Source organism: Taudactylus pleione, unplaced genomic scaffold, assembly GCF_031769625.1.
Source record: "Taudactylus pleione unplaced genomic scaffold, aTauple2 ptg000454l, whole genome shotgun sequence".
Classification (NCBI taxonomy): Eukaryota; Metazoa; Chordata; class Amphibia; order Anura; family Myobatrachidae; genus Taudactylus; species Taudactylus pleione.
Genome location: NW_028284856.1, coordinates 10,341,363 through 10,360,261, shown reverse-complemented (window position 1 = coordinate 10,360,261; position 18,899 = coordinate 10,341,363). Strand labels below are relative to the sequence as shown.

Genomic DNA, 18,899 nt, shown 5'->3' with positions numbered 1-18,899 from the left:
GTTTTTCTATCAGTAGTGTCATATGCATTTCAGATGACTCACTGGTAGTTACCATCCGGATATATATAGGTCAGAGTACATGCAGGCATTGGGGAATTACTTATCCCATATAGAATAATTTATTCATTTATTTCTATGACTATATGCCTACACTGTTAACCATCGGCAATATACTCAATTGTGGTCATTTACAATATATATTCTTGTCACTAATAATATTATTTCGCCTGGCTTTCAACATTTTCATTGGAGGGATGCCTTTTCCTTGATATGTGGTATATGAATGACAATATATTAATTTAATCATATATTGTCAGCCACAAATCATCACATTTAGCCTAATCAATTCACATTTTTTACAATTATAATGGGAGAGATGCATCCCCTGTGATTTATATGTTAAATATTTGTTTGTTAATTTTGTTCGTTCATTTATAATCGCTCCTTTTTTTTCCCTTTTTTAAGTATATATAATAAAAGCTAAAAATTTTAATAGGCTGGTTGGCCTACTCTTTATACCTATTGTGTGCCCCCAAAAAGAGTCCTTTCTTTTCTTCTTTTTTCTTGTTGGTTTATAGGTTATAAACAGACTCTGGGGAGCACCAAGGACATACCAATTAATGGATCTGATACAGACCGAGGTCTTATGATTATTTGTGGGAGTATTTTAAATGATCGGGTTGTAAATTACCTGTATAGTCCTTTAGAGGTTATTTTTGAGAAATATATCATTCTTGTCATAGTGGCAGTATATTTTTCAGTGCGGTCCCATCTCTTTCTTTTTTGTACTTTTTTCTTCTTGCCATCTCTTCAGTTTGCAGAGTCTCGGATTTGTCAGCGCTCTCGTTGCTCCCCATTTTTGATTTTTCACCAGGATAAAGCTGTTCTTATTACAAGGGAGGATTACCTTCCTAGGGTAGTGTCCCACTTTCATGTAAATGAAGAAATTGTTGTTCCAGCTTTTCAGGCTCCAGACCTTACTGTAGGTCATGCTTTCCGTATTTATGTGGAGCGTACAAATTGTTAGAAAACCAGATAACTCTTTTTGTATTATATGGTTTTCACAAACGAGGATGGCCAGCTAATAAGCAGACTCTGGTAAGATGGCTATGCATTACTATCTCTCAGGTGTACACACAGGCTGATCTTCCCTGTCCCAAACATGGTGACAGCACATTCTACTCAGTCTGTAGGGCCATCGTGGGCATTCAGTTGTGGTGCCTCTGCTGAAAAATTGTGCAAGGCTTCCAAGTGGTCTTCTGTCTACACTTTTCCTCTCAGGATGTTTCCTTTGGGTGTCGAGATCTCCTTTCTGCTCAGGAGCGTCCCCCACCCTAGGGGTACTGCTTTAGGACATCCCCATGTTATCCCTGTGGATCCCTATGTACCCTGAAGAAGAAAATTAGAGTTATGGTAGACTTACTTAGACAAACTCCTTTTCTTCAAGGTCCATAGGGTCCACAGGGCACCCACACTGACGCACCTGGCTTCATTGGGTGATTTTCTTTCGGTCACAGATTCCCTCATCTTCTGTAAGAGTGTTTCTGGTGTATGATTGTTCTTCCTTCTCCTCCTGCTTGTTAACTAAACTGAAGTCCTATGGCTAGGGGCAGAGTATATATGGAGGAGGACCCAGGGCATTCTGGGAGCCAAAGCTTTAACTGTTTGGTGCCAGGTCTTCCAACCAGAATATCCCCATGGTATCCCTGTGGACCTTGAAGAAAAAGGAGTGCTCTATATGTATATATATTTTTAATAATTGTGTCTATAATTTTGAGAGGACTATTGGAATTTCATCTGACCTTAGATCGATAATATTTGAGAAACTGTAGCGGACTGTACCATATCAGAATAGAATAAGGTGTGATGTCAGAAGAGAACAATGTGTGATGGAGTTTGCCAGTCAGTTGCCTATAAAACATTTGTCTAAGGGTTTGTTATACGATTAAAAAAAAAAAAAAAGGTTTCAAATCTAGATCAAGGTTTACTTATGCGACACTCCTACATAAAATACAGCTCACATGGCTTAACTAGGGGTGACAATAAAATACAACTCACATGGCTTAACTAGGGGTGACATAGGTAAGATTACAGCAGATTTTGTTGCAGAGAGTATAATAATGTCTACAAACACACACACATATATATTTTATTATTTACACTTGCTTTTCCTTGCACATATATATATGTACATGTGACTTTTACAGCTACAATTTTATCCTCACAGTTTTCAAATCAGTGCTGTTTTGTTTGCAATCACAAGTGCTAAAATGATTAACTCTTACCTGAAGCCGAACTTATCCATAGATACAGACAGGTGCCTGGGTTGGCTGTAACACTTGTAGATATTTCTATCATCCATTGGAATCAGGTCAACATCACTGAAGACAAAGCAGTCATAATCATACTCTTTCAAAGCTTCCATATATCCAACGTTCAGCAGCTTAGCACGGTTAAATGTATTATCTCCATCCTTGAAATGTGGAAAGAGAATATAAAAACCATTTGCTTTGTGAGATAAATTAGTTTTTTTTTTTAATTAATTACAATGAATTTCATTAGTTACTATTTTTCTTAAAAATCGCAAAAAACTTTCAACAAAAAAATGAAAGCAAATAAGGCCGACATATGGTGATAGTGAACTTATCACATTGCTTGTTATCTGAATATGATGTCATTAGCAGGGCTGACCCGAGGCATGTTCAGCCAGTGCAGTCGAAGAGGGGCGCCACCCCATAGAGGGTGCACCCCTCCCAACCATTCCCGATTTCAGCGTGACTGTCCAGTTTTTGGGGCACTGCCCCGCTGTTCCACCCGCGGGCCGAAGTGTCCCGCAGGCGGTCGGGAAGTTGGGAGAAGAGAATGGATGCCGCGCATTCAGTGCAGGAAGAGGGCTGGGAGCAGCCCAGCTACTGACGGAATGCTAGGCTCACCCCCAGCCTGACGTTAAACGGGAGGTGTGACATACGGCCACGCCCAAAAACAATTTAGGGGTGTGGCCTACGGTAATTAGGCCATGCCCCTATTTTCAGGTGCCTCAGTTCCGTTCTGCACAGGGTGCGGCTCCTCCTGGAGCCGGCCCTGGTCCTTAGCAGAATTGGGGAAATTATACAGTAGTACACTTAACACCGTTTACCACTAGTTTAAATTAATCTATTAGCAAGAAGAAACAATGTAGGGCTTAACTATTAGCTACATATCCAAATATAAGATGATAGAAGACTACCATGTGTCAATTTTTTTAACTCATAGAAACCTCATTTATAAAATTGTAATTTTCACAGCATTTAGACAGCTGCTGAAGAAGCACAGTGCGATTATCAGTATTAATTGGCACAAACAACTTCAGCAATTTTGTTGTACAGGTTGAGTCTCCCATATCCAAATATTCCAAAATACGGAATATTCCGAAATACGGAATTATTTTGGCATGACAGATAATGAAGCCTTTGATTTTTGGTAGTTTAATGTACACAAACTTTGTCTAAGGCACAAATTATTAAAAGTATTGTATAAAATAACCTTCAGGCTCTGTGTATAAGGTGTATATGAAACATAAATGAATTTCATTTCTGTACACAAACTTTGCTTGAGCCACAAAGTTATTGAAAATATTGTATAAAATGACCTGCAGGCTGTGTGTATAAGGTGTATATAATACATAAATGCATTCTGTGTGTATATTTGGGCCCCGTTAACAAGATATTTCATTATATATGCAAATATTCTAAAATACGGAATATTCCGTTATCCAAAATACCCCTGGTCTCAAGCATTTTGGATATGGGAGACTCAACCTGTACTGATAATCCCGAATGAAGACACAGGACATAAGGTATCCTCTGTCTATAACCTAAGTGAGATAGGAGTTCTGGTTTTCAGTTTCATGAATTTGGAATTCCCCAATATAAATTACTGTATACAACAACTATCATTCTCTTAGAATGTATGTCTAGGAGCTCATTCACAAGCATCCCACTGTCAGGTCTGCTGTGCTCCCTTCAGTGGTTTGACACTAAAAGTCAAAGTGGAGATACTGAGAAATTCAGTATATGAACTTAAAGTAGATGGGTAAGCACACGTGTGTTCAATTACTAACTAAGTAAATAGTAAAGAATATGATTCCATTAAAAAAAAAAAAAAAACATTACATATTCTCAAACATGTCCATTTGTCTACTGCAAACATCGAGGTTTATGGTGAGCGTTAGCCCCACAGGAATATGTACATCTTCAGCATTAACAAGTACATGCTGTGTTTTCCTTAGCAATGCAACCAAATCCTTGGGAAACCCACAGTGGACATTTTTTCCAGATCACTTTTCAATTGCTCTTGTTTGGTTAATCTTGTAACCAAGGTTAAGACAAAAGAAAACAGTACAAATATAGAACAGCATAAGCAATTGCCTTTGAACATCCCAATGGACAGACTCTCATGCCATGTAATTACATGTTTCTAAGAAACAAATTCTTTAGAGATCTCCTTACAATAAGCAATCGTCATAAAAGGTCCCTTTATTGAGTTTATATGCAAGCGAAACAGGTTAACAGGTATTAGATAGCAATATACATAGTTACCATGTATTATATTGCAATATACAAGACATTGTATGGAAAATTCTATCTGCTTAAATGGGACTGCAAACACACTTTGGAAACATTTCTTACAGAGAACCACCCCCCACCAAATATTTTTTTTTTTTTACATGTAAATATATGAATGCTCGATCATTAAAGTGTAACTTAAGCTGGAAATAAGGAATACTTATATGTTAATGGATGTTAAAGATAAGACAGCAAGGAAAATTCATATAGAGGCTTATGCAATAGCCTTGGGCAGGTGCAGACGGTATTCGGTCACATTGAACACAGCTACCTAGTTGACATTCATAATGTCAACATATTCAAAATGTAGACAGACACTCACTTAGGTTTAGGTACTAGGGGGAGGATAGGGTTAGGCTGTGTGGGGGAGGATTCGTGTTAGACATTAGGGAAAGGGATAGGGGTTAAGGATAGGGGGACTGTACTTATCTGAACGTCGCTTGTCAGACATCTGCGCAGGAACTGCTGGAGACGCCACTGTAGACAGTACAAGGTAAATGACCGCTAGGCCACCGGGGACGTTACGTCAACATTCTATCATGTCGACATATCATCCATGTAGACATGGTGACTGCAACATGGCCGCTGTCGACACGCTAAGCACGTCAACATGCTTCATACCGCGGCAATTTGATCATATTGACCTTATGCATGTCGATAGAACTGTCGCCATAGCATGCGATAATCGGTGCAGACAGGCATGTCATGTGTTACACATTATTAGAAAATATAGAAATAGCATTGTGCATTTCAAATCTGTAATTTCATCTTCCCACTTTATTCAGAACACTCACATCTATCTCCAAAGAAAATACTGTTCTTTTTACAGAAACATACGAGTTGGCAAGGTGATACAATCTGCAGGGTTTTTTGTTTTTTCAGCTCTACCATTCTGCTGGCGCTTGTGTAGCAGGTGTACAGGTGAGAGAAACCATCAGGAAAAGGCTGATCTCTTCAGTGTCTCTTCCCAGTTTGTGTATCTACAGAAAGGAGGAGCAGGGGGAAGAGAGAAAGAGAAAGAGAGAGAGATTGGCAAACATAAAGCTGAGGAAATGCTAGAAAGAAAGTCAGTACAGCAGAAAAAAAATCCCAGAAACATAGGACATGTCATTTATTGTGGCACCGTACATAATGGCTGTCTTCTCTTCGTGCCTCCATCATCTCGCTGGTTCCTAGTAAATTCATAGACTATATGCTGACGAGTATTTGTTCAGCCCAAATTATTCCTAAATTCACCCTGTACAGGAAACATTTTTAAGCCAGGGACAGTGGTGAAGAAAGTCTGTATAGATCTATCAGCTACTTAAGGCCCCTGGACCCCATAATTGGGGCTGCCCTGGAGTGTGGGCTGATTATCAAATATTGGTGACCCTCTGGTTCTGAACATTCGCACAGCATATAGGTGTTGAAGGGGGGCCCTGGTGCATTTGCTCTCCCTCTACCTACTGTATTTCACAGGTACTGAGCTAGTAATTGCTAGGCTACTGATGCAGATTGGAATGCAATAAAAATGGTGTCCGGTGTGGATGATGAAAACTGGAGCAGGGTGGCGAAGAATGATCATTTTAATAAGATAATTAGAGCCGAACATTGTTCGGGCGCTAATTGACCCCGTGATCGATGAAAACAAGAGATATGGTAAGAACTTACCTTTGTTATCTCTGTTTCTACGAAGTCCATAGGGTCCACAGGGTTGACCTTGGGGTATAGCTGGATCTGGATCCACGGGCACCACGCAGTTAAAGCTTTGCTGCTCCCAGGATGCACTTGGGTCCGTCCTCCTCTATACCCCGCCCCGGCCACAGGCACCTCAGTTGGTAAGCAGCTAAGGCCGGAGGAGGAGACTAAACAGAGAGAAGGAAGACTGGAACACACAAGAAACCATACTCACAGAAATGGGAGACGGAAAACCGGTGACCAGCCACACAGCCCATTTGAAGCCAGGTGCGTCAGGGCGGGCGCCCTGTGGACCCTATGGACTTCGTAGAAACAGAGATAACAAAGGTAAGTTCTTACCATATCTCTTGTTTTCTACTTCAGGGTCCATAGGGGGTCCACAGGGTTGACCTTGGGGATGTCCCAAAGCAGTTCAACTAAGGGCGGGGACGCTCCTGTGCTGAAAGGAGTACCCGGCGCCCAAAGGATGCATCCTGAGAGGCGAAGGTGTCAAACGCATAAAACCTCAAAAACGTCCGAATTGAAGACCAAGTAGCCGCCTTACACAGCTGAACAGCGGAGGCGCCACGTCTAGCAGCCCAAGAGGGACCCACAGAACGAGTGGAATGAGCCTTAACAGAGGCTGGCACAGGTAAACCCTCCTGCGCATAAGCCTCACAAATAACTGAACGAAGCCAACGGGCTATCGTTTGCTTGTTGGCAGGCCAACCCCTCTTGTGAAAACCAAAGAGGACAAACAAAGAATCCGACTTCCTAACCGAAGCAGTCCGGTCCACATAGATTCTAAGTGCCCGGACCACATCCAAGGAAGCCTCACCAGCCGAAAGATCAGGTGACTGAAAAGCTGGCACAACAAGTTCCTGATTAATGTGGAACTTTGAAACCACTTTGGGCAAAAACTCAGGACGCGTGCGGAGCACTGCCCTGTCCTGGTGAAAAATCAGAAAAGGAGGGCGACAGGAAAGCGCCCCCAATTCTGAAACCCTCCTGGCCGAAGCAATTGCCAGGAGAAAAATGGTCTTAAACGTCAGCCACTTGAGCTCCACCGACTCAAGCGGCTCAAAAGGAGGACCCTGCAAGACCCTCAGTACCACCGTCAAGTCCCACGGAGCCACCGGAGGCACGAAGGGAGGCTGGATCCTGAGAACACCTTGGAAAAAGGTGTAAACATCTGGCAGTGTAGCAATCCGTTGCTGAAACCACACGGACAAAGCAGACACATGAACCTTCAGAGAGGCCAGGCGTAAGCCGAGGTCCAAACCCGATTGAAGAAATTCCAAGATTCTGGAAACCCGGAACACCTGCGGATCATAGTTTCTGGATTCACACCACTGAAAATAAGTGCGCCACACCCTGTGGTAAATCCGCGCGGAGGCAGGCTTGCGTGCCCTAAGCATGGTACCAATCACTGAACTGGAGAAACCCCTAGACCTCAAGACGGCTGTCTCAAGAGCCACGCCGTCAAAGACAGCCGACCCAGATCCGGGTAAAGGCAGGGCCCCTGAGACAACAGGTCCCGACGCTGAGGAAGAAGGTACGGAGCGTCGATGGAGAGGCACCTCAGATCGGAGTACCAAGGACGTCTGGGCCACGCCGGAGCCACCAACACGAGCGTGCCGCCGTCCTGCTTGAATTTCCGCAGAACCCGAGGAAGTAAGGATATCGGAGGAAACAGATACGCCAGGTGAAACGTCCATTTCACCGACAGAGCGTCTACCAGACAGGCGCCTGCGTCTCTTGTCCTTGACCCGTAAACGGGCAACTTGTGATTGTGACGGGAGGCCATCAAGTCCAGCTCCGGCAGCCCCCACCTGTCCACGAGTAGCTGAAACACCTCTGGGTGAAGCGACCATTCCCCGGGATGCACATCGTGACGGCTGAGGAAGTCCGCCTCCCAATTGAGGACTCCGGGAATGAAGACTGCCGAGATCGCTGGAACGTGACACTCCGCCCAAGCAAGAATGCGAGACACCTCCGACATTGCTGCCCGACTGCGAGTTCCCCCTTGGTGGTTGATGTACGCCACCGTGGTGGCGTTGTCGGACTGCACCTGAACCGCCCTTCCGTGAAGAGCGGGGCCGGACGACTGCAGGGCCCTGTACACAGCCCGCAGTTCCAGGATGTTGATGGGGAGAAGTGCTTCTTCCGCGGACCAACGACCCTGAAGAGATAATGAGCCGGTCACTGCCCCCCAACCCCGAAGACTGGCATCCGTCGTGAGCAGGACCCAGTCCGGGATCCAAAAGGGGCGCCCCTCGACCAGATGCACCGTCTGAAGCCACCAAGCCAAAGACTGCCGAACCTCCGCGGACAACACCAGCATCTGAGAGCGGATCCGGTGAGGTAACCCGTTCCATTCCGATAGAATCAGCCCCTGCAGGGGCCGGGAATGGAACTGGGCAAATTCCACCATGTCGAATGTCGACACCATGGACCCCAGAACTCTCATAGCTGAATGGACCGACAGGCGGCAACTGCTCAGGCAACTGTGTATCCGCAGCTGCAGGGAGGAGACCTTCTCTGGAGTCAGGAAAATCCGCTGCTGACGAGAATCCAGCAGGGCTCCCAAATGAACCATCCGCTGTGATGGAATCAGGGAGGACTTCTTCCAGTTTATCAACCACCCGTGTGCTTGAAGACAAGCAATGGTCAGGTGGAGATGTCGAAGAAGCACCTCCGGGGAGCTCGCCAGCAGCAGAAGATCGTCCAGGTACGGCAACAGACGTAGACCCTGACCCCGAAGGTGGGCAGCCATAACCGCCATCACCTTGGTGAACACCCTCGGAGCCGTGGAAAGGCCAAAAGGCAACGCCCGAAATTGGTAGTGATGGTTCAGGATAGCAAACCTCAGATACCGGTGATGTGCCGGTGCTATGGGCACATGGAGATAGGCGTCCTGGATATCGAGGGAGACCATATAATCCCCGGGTTCCATCGCCAGAATGATGGAACGTAACGTTTCCATCCTGAACCTGGGAACTCTGAGGTATCTGTTCAGAGACTTCAAATTCAGGATAGGGCGATGAGAACCATTGGGTTTCTGTACCAGAAACAGAGTAGAATAGTACCCCGTCCCGCGCTGAGACTGCGGAACGGGAACAATGACCCCTGCTTGTAGCAAGGATTCTATAGCTACCTGAATCTGACCAGCTTTGGTCTTGTCCAGAGAAGGACTCGTACAAAAAAACTGGTGGGGCGGCCTGAACCGAAAAGACAGGGCGTACCCCTGAGAGACTACTTCTCGAACCCAGGCATCCGTGGTGGTATTGTGCCAACACTGGGCGAATTGGAGAAGTCGGCCTCCCACTCTGGGGTCCCCCAGAGAGAGGCCCGTCCCATCAGGCAGCAGGCTTATCCTCCTGCTTGGAAGAAGGGCGCCGAGCACTCCATGCCTGCTTCTTGGGCTTGGGTGCGGCCTTGGTCGCCGAATGTCTCGGGAAGGACTGGCCCTTGGCCTTACCCTGAACCCGAAAGGACCGAAAGGCAGAGCTCCTCACTTTAGCCGGCGCAGAGGCCGAAGGGAGAAAAGCCGACTTGGACTTAGCCAAAGTATCCACTATTCTGTCCAAATCCGGACCAAATAGTAAATCACCATTAAAAGGCAAGGCCTCCAGACCCTTTTTTGAATCTGCATCAGCCCTCCAGGACCTCAGCCACAGGGAGCGCCGAGCAGATACCGCTGCAGCCGACACCCTAGAAGTGAGCAGGCTGGCATCCAAAGACGCTTCCCCAATATAGGAAGCTGCATCCCGCATCTGTCCCACTAACGCTCTCTGGATATCCGGAGCCTCATCAGGAAAGGTATCCTCCAAGGCATTGGCCCATGCCTCAATGGCTTTAGCCACCCAGGAGATAGCCATGGACGGGCGAGCCACCGCCCCGGAAAGAGAATAAATGGACTTTAAACAAGTCTCCACCTTCCTGTCCGTGGGATCCTTCAAAGAGGAGATAGACGGCAATGGCAACGTCGCGCTTTTGATCAAGCGGGTAACGTGGGAATCCACCGCCGGCGGAGTTTCCCATTTCCTGCAATGAGCTTCAGGAAAAGGATAGTTCGCCGCCAACCTCTTCTGTGGATGGAACCTCTTACTAGGTAATTGCCAGGCCGCCGCCATATGATCCGATAATTGATCAGACAGGGGGAACACAGTTGAGGTCACCTTGGCCTTTTTAAAATTAGGAAACTTCGACCTAGGAGCCGGCGCATCATCCTCAACATGTAGGATAGCCCGCACCGCCCTAACTAAGGCTGGAACATTAATGGAGGACTTAGCTTCCACCTCCTGCCCCATGACATCAGAGTCAGAGTCCTCATGGATTTCTCCATCATCTGAGGACACTTCCGAGTCCGACAACTGCGCAGCTAGTGAACTCACAACCGGACGTTTAGACACCCTTGGTGGCACATCACCTTGCAACATAGACTGAAACGCCGAGGATGAAGCCGCCAGACTCTGTACGGAGCTGGATAGAACATCCACCCAAGGCGGAGGAGCCGTCGGAGCAACACTCTGCAAAGGCACTACAGACTGACACGTCCCTGGGGAAGACTGCACATACACAGGCAGTCCCGAGTAAGGACCCACAGTCTGGGCCCCGGGGGAAGACCGCAACATTTGTGGAACCCTCGGGGAATGGGGGATGGTGGGCTGCGGTAACGCCCTAGAAGGGACCGCTGATGGGACCGATAACCGGTCCGCAATAGACGCCAGCACCTGTGAAAACATCGCCCAAGGAGGGTCCTGTGATACAGGAGGGTTGGAGGGGCCCGGTACCAGCTGGCACCGCCCGCACAGACCATCCTGAGATAAGTCCTCCCCATCAACTCCAGCAGCACAGCGTCTGCAGGAAAATAGCACAGGAGCCACAGAGCGCTCAGTCTCCTCATCAGACATGATACCGTAGATACACAAGAAATAGGTATCACCAGAGGAATTACGGTTTTAACACCCGCGCACTCACCAGTATGCGAAACAACAGCCCAGATATGGTACTGTGTAGCACACAACAGTATGTGACTGACCCCACAAATACGTGTTTTATATATGTGAGGGTCTCAGAAAAACGCCCTTCCCCCACACACCTGCCGGGCCGTAGGAGAAGGAAAGGGATAGTTATAAGCTGACAGTAAGGAGACTAAGTCACAGACAGGCAGCACTAGCAATAGTCACATACAATGCAGAAAAGTTATACTCACTGCACCTTCCGCTACAATCAACCGCCCAGATTCAGTGTCTGGGAGGGCTATAGCGCTGTGTACACTGTCCTTTAGCAGGGGAGAGGTACACAGGGGGACCGGTCCACTTGATACCGCCTGGGAGTCTGCGATGTGCCAGTAAAGATGGCCGCCGGAGACCTCAGAGGAGGAGTGGCCGAGAGATAAGAGCAGCTCAGCGACGCCAGACTGCTTGTTGAAAGGCGCGCTGAGCTGAGGGGAGGAGCCGCTAGACAGGGAAGGCTGCCTCCCCTGGCTAGCAATTAACCCCCGGGTTGCCGGTCCCGCTACCAGCCTGATACCCTGGTGGTCTAGCGGACACGCAAGGTATTCCTCAATTGAGGGGGAGCCCGCCGCCGCCGCTAGCGCCTCCGGTCTGTCCCCAGAGACCGGAGGCTCCTGACTGCATTGAAGTATCCGCGGGCCGCCGCACGCGGCGACCCGCGGCTTACCTGATCCCCGTCGCTCTGGGGTCCCGCCGCGATCCCCAGAGCTGTACTGGCGTCGCGGCGCCAGCGGGGAGAAGGAGCGGCAGCGTGGACGTCCTAAAGGACAGTCTGATGCTGCCGCTCTAAAAGTGTAAAAAAAGAAGAAAAAAATAAAAAATTTCTCTTTTAAAATAAAGCTTAGGGGCTGCTCCTGCAGCCCCACTGCGACAGGGTGACCCGACTCCGGCCGGGCACCAACTAAAACTGAGGTGCCTGTGGCCGGGGCGGGGTATAGAGGAGGACGGACCCAAGTGCATCCTGGGAGCAGCAAAGCTTTAACTGCGTGGTGCCCGTGGATCCAGATCCAGCTATACCCCAAGGTCAACCCTGTGGACCCCCTATGGACCCTGAAGTAGAAATATGGGGATTTTTCCCCATTATCGCCGATGTTTTTTTCACCCTATACTATTATTTTGGTCAAAATAATAGGATAGTTCTCCCAAATACACATAGATGCCGCGAAAAGTTTGCAGACCTATGTGTTTTCGCCTTTTTTTTAGGTGAAAAAACGGCAATTATCGTGGACCTGGTGTGTCCCAAAGAAAAAACCCTAGTAAGTGCCCGCATCAGGCCGACTTCGGGGCTAACTGGATAGGCCCGTGCGAGGTAATTTACCGCAGCTAATTGGATACCCACTTAGTCATAAATGTAGTTCAGCATGAATATTTTTTTTAAGTTATTAATTCTTTATGGAATATACAAAATAAGGAGCACGGTTGATCACACTTAAAAACAAATGAAAATGTATATACAATATTTCAAACATATAATAAACTTGCTGGAGTACCCAGTGTTGCCCGGGTTTAATTCTTCAAGTTATTACGTTATCAATGAGTTGGCGGTTACTGTAAAAATGTTTAAAAATATTAGCAGCTCTTCCAACACATGCTTGAGGAAAGTTGAGCTCAATGCATTCCACCGTGAGGTCCAACTGCTCCATTAGGCATCCCAGACCAATTGCCACCCCTCTGAAGTTTTCATCCAAATCCATCCAGTAGAAGGCCCAGAACAGGCTCCCTGAGTCAAAGGTCTGCGTAGAATACACAAACGAGAGGTCCTACTGGGACCTCAACCCCCAGTAAGTCTTCTGAGATTCAATTTTACCACTCTGAAGTTTTTGTCCAAATACATCCAGTGGAAGGCTCAGAACAGACTCCCCAGGTCAAACTTCTGCCTAGCACCAACCGGAGGTCCGATCAGAACACTAACCGCCCCCCCATAAAGCCTGGCCAGGATCCAACTGGACTACCTCGCGTTGGTTTCATCCCAATCGGTGCAGGGGTGTCAGATTACAAAATCAGACAGACAGACAGACCAATGAATTTTATATATAAGACTGCGCAAGCCCCCGCAGTCGGACTAAACCTCGCAGCTCATGGAGGTACGAGGTAAAGTCAGTGGAAAAAAAAACACAAAATCTGGTTCGCGTGCGGGGAAAAAACCCATGGATTCCGCAGTTTATGCGGAATCAGTGTTTCCTCGCCTGAATCCCGATTTCTCGGCGCGAGAAAAAGGCTATTTAATTGAATAACCTTCCCCCACGCCACAGGGATTTTTGCAGGTAAATAGTCGAGGGGGAGATTCCTCGACTACTTGAATACCCCACCAAAAACAACTTCATGCTACTCTTAATATTGGTCACAGAGAGCCTTAATGGACTTTGACCAACCAGAATGAAGTGTTTACAATTGCAAGTTATCAATTTAACTTCAGAGTCAAAGTGATATGCTTATGTTAAAAATAGGACACACTTAGAGAAGATGCTTTGATAGTATTACTCAGGTCAGAATGTACAGTGTGTATTCGAGCACTAATAGATATATATATATATATATTGCACTTGAAACAAAAAAAACAGTTTCTGTGAGGCATGGCTAATAGATCTGGATTATGGGGGAGATTTAATAAAGCTTGGAGAGAGATAAATAGCACCAACCAATTAGCTCCTACATGTCAGTTTTTGAACACAGCCTGTCAAGTGACTATTAGGAGCTGATTGGTTGGTGCCATTTATCTCCAATTTTCTCTCTCTCCAAGCTTTATTAAATCTCCCCCTTAGTGCCTTCCTAGTAAATAATTTGTTGCAGGCAAGGTAAGGTCCATGAGACCATTTGTCTAAAAAGAGTCTGACTGTTCAAAAGCATATTTGCTTGATGGGGCTGTATTACCCCCCTGGAGGATTTCCTCGTGACTTTTTGAAGGCTTGGGTCCCAGAGACTGACTGCAGAATCAGGCCCTGAGTACAATATAAGCAGATGACACAGATCTTTGTAATTGGGAATCTGCGCAGGACCCGAGTTTTTGCACATGTGCAAAACGGATCCTGTGAGATGGCACTCTGGCCCCACTATGCCTCTGCCTGATTGCCAGACAGAGGAGTTTGCGGGGTCGGCCTGCTTTCCCGGAACCGGGGGCGTGTCGCCCCCGTTTTCCAGAAATGGTGAGGCCAGGGTCTGGACACAGACTTCCTGGCCTTGCAGGCTGCAGTAGGCTTCAGCCTCCACAGCCTGCTCAAAGGAGAAACCATCATCCCAGGCTGCGACCTCGGTCGCAGCGCTGGGAGTGGTGTCTTCTTTTGATAATTGTTGGGAACCGGTACCATTAGCTTGGGAGCTGCAATACGGACATTGTGCAAAAAAGGCAGGATTTTCAATATTTAAAAGATATTTGGAAATATAGTACATAATTTATTTAGTTTTTTGCTTTTCTTTAGCAATTTTTATGGAATAGACACCAAAGTGGAAAAATGGAGTGGAATAGAGTAAAAGATAGAGAGTAGACAGGAACTGTAGAATAATGTCATGTGTAAGATATGTTGCAGGATAAAGATGGTTAATGGGGGAGGTAATTAAAGAAATAGTTTAATAAGCTGGTGTAAGCGTATGTAAAAAATAAATATATAAAAAAAAAGTAAAAGCAAGCAAATGAGCCAAACATGTGTAGACTTCAGAGTGAGAAACATTAATGTGAGTGAAAATACTGTAACACAATAAAAGTACAATAAAAGTATAAGTATATGTAAAATGTCAATAAAACTTCCATCCCAAAGCATCCCAACAGATCATGTTTGAGGATTTTCCATCATTCACACATAAAGTCTCCTATTAGCTTGGGTCAGCAACTAGCATACATGTTTGAACAGAGCGTATTCTGCAAGGAATTGGCCTAGGGCAGTGTTTCCCAGACCGATTCCTCAGGGAGTGCATGGTTTCCATTATTCCTAGGTGGTGCACAAGTGTATTCATGCATTTTAAAAGATCCACAGGTGGAGCCAATTATTTCACTTGTGATTCTGTGAGGAGACCTGGAAAACATGCACTGTTAGTGCTCTCTGAGGAGTGAGTTTAGGAAACACTGGCCTATGAAATCCTGTTCTAAACCAGATGATCCCTAGCTGGCAAAGCCTTCAATAACAATATCACACCCTCATACATTTAGCATAGCATGCATTCAGAGACATTTATTGATACTATGGGCCTACATTCTGAATACAATATACCATACATTTCACAAAGTGAAATTTATATTTCCTTCCAATTTTCCACTACAACACGAAGAAGTCACAGAAACAAAGTTAACTGACAAGGATTTTGAGTGTGTAGGGACTGAGCTGGAACAAATAGGAGCATGAAACTAATATATGTTATTTATGTTTTTATACACCAGTGCTCCTTGCTTGCCTGGAAAAAAGATGCAGCAGTGGGGAGGCAACCTAAGGGCTTATGCACATACAACTTATCAATAAGGAAAGATCTATTAAGGAGTGCACATCACAATGACATCATATGGTGATGGTGCATTAATAATCATCCACGGTTTGTGCTCACATAATCAGCTGGAAAATGAATGCATGCTGCAGACACATTCTATATTTAATACTATATATTGCACTGACAACCTACCTTAATGCATGTGAAATAGATTGTCAAATTTGAAAGTGTAAAACATGACAATATAATTTTACAACAAAATATTTGGAATGCTAATTGACTCTTATTTTTAAAAGGTGTTTTTAACAAACATTAAACACGTAAAAAGTGCCAACAAGTCCATGATAAAGTATTTTTGGGAGAAAGTAGTACAGCATTGCCTTCTACACTAATGGACTAGAAGGATTATTGCAGCTCACTTTATGACAGGGGAATGTTGATCATCCAACTCTTAACAGATAGTGTACAATACACTTGGCATGTTATGGTACAACTACTGTACAGCAGTACACTGGGCATGTTATGGTACAACTACTGTACAGCAGTACACTGGGCATGTTATGGTACAACACTGTACAGCAGTACACTGGGCATGTTATGGTACAACTACTGTACAGCAGTACACTGGGCATGTTATGGTACAACTACTGTACAGCAGTACACTGGGCATGTTATGGTACAACTACTGTACAGCAGTACACTGGGCATGTTATGGTACAACTACTGTACAGCAGTACACTGGGCATGTTATGGTACAACTACTGTACAGCAGTACACTGGGCATGTTATGGTACAATACTGTATAGCAGTACACTTGGCATGTTATGGTACAATACTGTACAGCAGTACACTGGGCATGTTATGGTACAATACTGTACAGCAGTACACTGGGCATGTTATGGTACAATACTGTACAGCAGTACACTGGGCATGTTATGGTACAATACTGTACAGCAGTACACTGGGCATGTTATGGTACAATACTGTACAGCAGTACACTGGGCATGTTATGGTACAACTACTGTACAGCAGTACACTTGGCATGTTATGGTACAGTACTGTACAGCAGTACACTTGGCATGTTATGGTACAATACTGTACAGCAGTACACTGGGCATGTTATGGTACAATATTGTACAGCAGTACACTGGGCATGTTATGGTACAATACTGTACAGCAGTACACTGGGCATGTTATGGTACAATACTGTACACTTGGCATGTTATGGTACAATACTGTACAGCAGTACACTTGGCATGTTATGGTACAATACTGTACAGCAGTACACTTGGCATGTTATGGTACAATACTGTACAGCAGTACACTTGGCATGTTATGGTACAATACTGTACAGCAGTACACTTGGCATGTTATGGTACAACTACTGTACAGCAGTACACTTGGCATGTTATGGTACAATACTGTACAGCAGTACACTGGGCATGTTATGGTACAATATTGTACAGCAGTACACTGGGCATGTTATGGTACAATACTGTACAGCAGTACACTGGGCATGTTATGGTACAACTACTGTACAGCAGTACACTTGGCATGTTATGGTACAGTACTGTACAGCAGTACACTTGGCATGTTATGGTACAATACTGTACAGCAGTACACTGGGCATGTTATGGTACAATATTGTACAGCAGTACACTGGGCATGTTATGGTACAATACTGTACAGCAGTACACTTGGCATGTTATGGTACAATACTGTACACTTGGCATGTTATGGTACAATACTGTACAGCAGTACACTTGGCATGTTATGGTACAATACTGTACAGCAGTACACTTGGCATGTTATGGTACAATACTGTACAGCAGTACACTTGGCATGTTATGGTACAATACTGTACAGCAGTACACTTGGCATGTTATGGTACAATACTGTACAGCAGTATGTATGCATATATGCACTGTATATATCATAAGCAAACATTTTCCTGCAAGGTAAAGAGCAAATAAACTGATTCATGAGTGAATGTGTGGGGTTTCTATACTAAACGGAAACCAAGTTTGTGGTACAGTTTATGTACTTTTAATGTGAAATACAGATATAAGTAGTCTCCTGTGTGGTAGCGTTCACATAACATACATTAATACTAATCACATAGATACATTACAAATGGAATTGGGTCTGAAAATAGATGTTAATACCAGCCAAACATAACACTCAAAATCCCAAATGGATTTGTGATACAGGGGCAGATGTACTAAGCCTCGGAGATAGAAAGTGGATGGAAATAAAATACCAATCAGCACCTAACTGTTATTATTCAAACACAGCCTGTAAAGTGACAGTTGGTACTTTCTCTCTCCAAGGCTTGCTACATCTCCCCCACAGTGCTTACATACATTTCTCTGCTAATTTTACCATTCCTGAAGTAGTGTTAAGTTTATTTTTCATTGTTTCCCTATAGTTTACTTACAAACAGCAAGTGTATTGGGAAGGAAGACATTTCCTTTTATAAGGCCCATAAAAATGTGTGCCTAACTAAGAACACATGCAAAGCAGCTGCAAACAAAAAATGGCACTAGCATTTGTGGGCATGAACAAGCACATATAACATGAACGTACTGACAGCTGCACTGGTTTCTGTGCTATTCTGCTGCAATACACTCAGCTAAGATTAGGCATACAAGACAGGACTGTGCATGTCCCCTAAAAACAATCCTTCAGAGACCCAGTAAAAGACATAGTTTTAACAAAAGACAGGTTATCATCAATCAGATGTTAAGAGTGCAAAATAACAGGCTATTGGAGGCATGGCAGACCCTTTTACTGGCTCTTAGAAAATAAACCTGAAAACCCCCCAGCTACACAGACAAACATACACCAACCAGCTCTTCCCGTCACCACTTTTCTTGTATAAAAGCAGCTAGTAAAACACTCTGACCGGATGACCTCACTCACCACCCAATCACAGATTAGTTTTGATCCCCACTGGGTCTTGGGTATCAGGGACAGGCCCGGCGACAGGGGTGGACTAAGCGGACACGTACCAGGCCCCGAACGGCCCCACAAAGTGGGACAGCGGACAGTGGACTCTGTTACAGCTGCCATAACCCATAGCCACCCCAGCTCAGAGTCTGGCCCAGGCTCTTCCAGGTGGCTCGGCTGCAGCCCGGGCCTGACCTTTAAGTGAGCAACGTGGCTGTGTGACGTCATAGGTCACGTCGCCGCACGTCAGGCAAGC

At 45.4% G+C, this 18,899-nt stretch overlaps 1 protein-coding gene across 1 annotated transcript in view; it reads right to left on the bottom strand.

The window, feature by feature from the left end:
• Nucleotides 1-18,899, bottom strand: part of B4GALT1 (beta-1,4-galactosyltransferase 1) — a 72,336-nt gene that overhangs the window by 21,502 nt on the left and 31,935 nt on the right. Inside the window, exon 3 of the mRNA XM_088448377.1 lies at nucleotides 2,286-2,473. Within this exon, the coding sequence (XP_088304503.1) occupies nucleotides 2,286-2,473 (188 nt within the window). The remainder of the gene's footprint in view (nucleotides 1-2,285; nucleotides 2,474-18,899) is intronic.